Below are 3997 nucleotides of genomic sequence, written 5' to 3' on the forward strand. Positions count from 1 at the left end.
TCAGGCTAGCCTTCTAATGATCAGGGCACCATATGTCCTGGTAGGCCAGGACACTCCCAGTTCCATCTGTTGTCCTAACACAACTATTTATAGCACTGTCTTTCATTCAGATGTGACCTAGTTTGGGATGATAAATTACATGGTCACCCTAGCTCACGGTTGTCAGCCAACTGTCAATCACAATTAGGGCTGCATACTACTCTGTTTATGTTCACCTGAATAGGAAGAAACTGCTTTCCCTGAAGCAACCAGTAAACCTCTCCAATAATCCCTGTGTCCCAGAAGGGCTGTGTACCCATCCATGAACAAACATCATGGCCAGAGTGGTGGGTCCACTCTTGAGAGCAGGGAACAGTCAGTCCTTGGGTCCTTGTTTGGTGGGGCCAAGACCGATTGAACGTGGGGAGGAAACCACTAAATGTCACAACACGTCTTGCCATGTGTCTGCCAGCACCCTAGTTTAGGTCTCAACATCTCTTACTCTTACTCAGGCCACTGAAATAACTCTTGATGATCTCCTTCTTTTGACCCCACATGACTACCAGAATCTGATTATATCACTGCCACATTTGACATTTTTTGATGTCTTGCCTTCACCTGTAAAATAAAATCTAAATGCCTTTGCTCAATAAACAAAGCTGCTCCATATCTGGTCTTTGTCTGGTTATCTGTCTACCCTTATCCAACTTTGTTGTCTTTTTCACACTTTTCAGTTCAGTTCAGTTCAGTTCAGTCGCTCAGTTGTGTCCGACTCTGCGACCCCATGAATCGCAGCTTGCCAAGGCCTCCCTGTCCATCACCAACTCCCGGAGTTCACCCAAACTCATGTCCATCGAGTCAGTGATACCATCCAGCCATCTCATCCTCTGTTGTCCCCTTCTCCTCCTGCCCCCAATCCCTCCCAGCATCAGAGTCTTCCAATGAGTCAACTCTTTGCATGAGGTGGCCAAAGTACTTTAAGTTTAGCGAAACTGAATGACTTTCAGGACTGTTCGTATACAATGCTTTCATTGTCTCATCCCCCCAAGCTTGCTTCCTTTTTATCTGTCCAGCAAACTTGTAGTCACCCTTCTATGGCCAACTTGAGCACTAACTTCTCCAACTCCTGCCTGGGTCCTTCTAGAACTTACTAGGTATATGGCGTTGTTCTAAGAGTTTTACAAAAGTCAGTTTATTTAGTCCTCACACAGGAGGGGCTATTATGTTACTACTACCACAGACATACACTAGATTCACTATGTCTATGTCTATTCACGTACTCTATGTTTATCTGCAGGGTCAGAGTCTTTTTTTTTTCTTCTTCTTTTTTTTTTTTTTTTTTAGAGCCAAAGTCTTTTATTTGAATGAGAGTCCTCTGATTCAATCTGCCTTTACTTTCTCCTACATTGGTAATCTATCTGTAACAAAGAAGAGTCAATTTTGACTCTTCCGTGCTAGGTCTGTTTCTTTGACTTTAACCCTTTTTTTTTTTTGCCTGTTTTGTTATTATAATCACTCATAATGTCCTGACTCAGGGAATCCTGCCCCTCTGCCTGTGCTGTGCTGTGCTCAGTCTTATTTGACTGTTAGTGACCCCATGGACTCTAGCCCTCCAGGGCCCTCTGTCTATGGGATTCTCCAGGCAAGAACATTGGAGTGGGTTGCCATTTCCTTCTTCAGCCCCTCTGACTGGTAAGCTCAAGTTCAGAACCCTTGAGGCTCCAGGTCTAGTGGAAGTCAGCTGGTTTGCTATCCTGGACCTATTTCGTTATAATCAGTTTATGTCCTATTCTCAGACTGTATCATTCTTTTAAATACTGTGCTTTGCCCCCTTCCCTTCCCATAACAGTTGGGGCTGGGAAGCAAGAAGAAAATATACAAGGAAGCAAACAGATGAAAGAGGTAATATAAGGAAAACAGTAGTTAATACTTATAGAATTTAACTCAGTATCCAGCACTGTTCTAAAAGCTTTACAAAAGTCAATTCATTTAATCCTCATACAGGAGGTGCTATTATTATCCCTCACTTTAGTAGTTCAGCTGGTAAAGAATCTATCTGCAATGCAGGAGAACCTGGTTCAATTCCTGGGTCAGGAAGATCTGCTGGAGAAGGAATAGGCTACCCACTCCAGTATTCTGGCCTGGAGAATTCAGGACTATACAGTCCACGGGGTCATAAGGAGTCCGACACTACTGAGTGACTTCTACTTTCACTTACTGATGAGAAGCTGAGGCACACAGAGGTCAATTTTTTTTTGCCAAAATCTTTTTAAACAAAAAATGTTGAAAACCTTTTTTTACTGAGATATATCTAAGATAAATTGCCTATATCTGCTTTTCTTTAAGAAAGTGTCAACTACAAATTCACTCTTGCCAAGAGGTTCGGCATCTGCCTCTCAAATGAACCCTCTGAGATTGAACCCTGTGCTGCAGCTGTTGACTGTCAACAGACCCTTAAGGGAGTTAAGGGTAGAGAAAGACGCACTTTGTGCTCCAGGTGAACTGGAGGACAGGTCTTTAGATAAATATTTCCAGGAACTAAATTTCATGATCTCAATCCTTGCATGTCTTCATATCTAGAAAAGCACTAAATTCTTTCATGGTGACATCAGTTTCTCCTGACTAGCAGAAAACCTTTTGAAAGTTAGGTGCTTGATTGCTCTGAGCTCCCCCTTCACCAAAATCATATATACTGACCTTCCCCCACTACCTCTTCAGAGCGGTCTCTCAGAGCTATCTGAGGTAATGTCTCCCAGGCTGCAGTTCTCATTTTGCCCCAGGTGAAACTTAACTGGCAACTTTCACACTGTGTATCGTTTTTAGTAGACAAAAGTCTACTGAATGTAGTGTTGTAACAGGAGCGAAAGGGGCAGGGCACAACTTTTCAAAGAATGACTTAGCCCAAGGACGCAACGTAAACCGATTAGAATCAAATGGCAGACAAGACTAGACCTTGATCCTCAATCAGCAAGTGAAATGACACCCCCAGAGGTGCCATGACAGTTCCAAGGCACTGTCAAAAGACCAAGGAGTGGGCAGTGACCCAAATTCTGGAAATCTCCATCCCTTCCCAAAAAGAGTTGGAATAATCCTCCCACTCATCAATATATGAAATTAACCAGCCACTAACCACACATTTCACAGCCTCACTCGCCCTCACTCTGCTATGGCCCACACTCTCAGTTGAGTTACTCAGTTGTGTCCAACTCTTTGCGACCCCATGGACTGCAGCACATAAGGCCTCCCTCCCTGTCCATCACCAACTCCTGGAATCCACCCAAACTCATGTCCATTGAGTTGATGATGCCATCCAACCATCTCATCCTCTGTCGTCCCTTTTTCCTCATGCCTTCAATCTTTCCCAGCATCAGGGTCTTTTCCAATGAGTCAGCTCTTTGCATCAGGTGGCCGAAGTATTGGAGTTTCAGCTTCAGCATCAGTCCTTCCAATGAACGCTCAGGACTGATTTCCTTTAGGATGGACAATAACAAAGTGGGTCTCTCTATATCCAAGTCAGCGCAAAACCATTTGTCGGTGGAAGATAAAACAAGTTTCTTTGTAATTTCACCTTAAATATAGCCAGTCCTACGGGGGGAAGGGGTGGAATAAACAGATGGTCACTTTGATTGCCCTCGTGGATGGGAGAATTGTGGTTTTAAACAGAAGTATGATCAGTAGTTGAGGTGTGTGTGTAGGGGAGCGGGTATGGTGGGGGTCTTAGGGACTTTCGGGGAACTTCAGTCACTGCACTGAGATCTCAGGATGTCTCCTCGTGTGGCTCAACACCAGATCTAACATCAGATTGTAAGGATGCGGGGAGGAAGCTCCTCGGGCTTTGTCCCCGGAGGTCTGCAAATGGGAAACAAACGACTTGATGGCACAAGCTGGGTGCGAACGAGATACCCTGGGGCCGCGGCCTCCACCAGCGAGGCGGGCGTGGCGTAGGTGAAACCCGCGAGCGTGTCCCGGCCTCACTAGTTTGTCCCTGCGGCCGCCCCGTAGGCACCGCGGCGCTCCG

General features: G+C 45.2%; 1 protein-coding gene across 1 annotated transcript in view; it reads left to right on the forward strand.

Moving 5' to 3' along the window:
* The first annotated feature begins 3789 nt into the window (after positions 1 to 3789).
* DNAJC15 (DnaJ (Hsp40) homolog, subfamily C, member 15) overlaps positions 3790 to 3997 on the forward strand; it is an 83546-nt gene continuing 83338 nt past the window's right edge. Inside the window, exon 1 of the mRNA XM_010854646.1 lies at positions 3790 to 3920. Within this exon, the coding sequence (XP_010852948.1) occupies positions 3790 to 3920 (131 nt within the window). The remainder of the gene's footprint in view (positions 3921 to 3997) is intronic.

This window comes from Bison bison, unplaced genomic scaffold, assembly GCF_000754665.1.
Source record: "Bison bison bison isolate TAMUID 2011002044 unplaced genomic scaffold, Bison_UMD1.0 scf7180017864345, whole genome shotgun sequence".
NCBI lineage: Eukaryota > Metazoa > Chordata > Mammalia > Artiodactyla > Bovidae > Bison > Bison bison.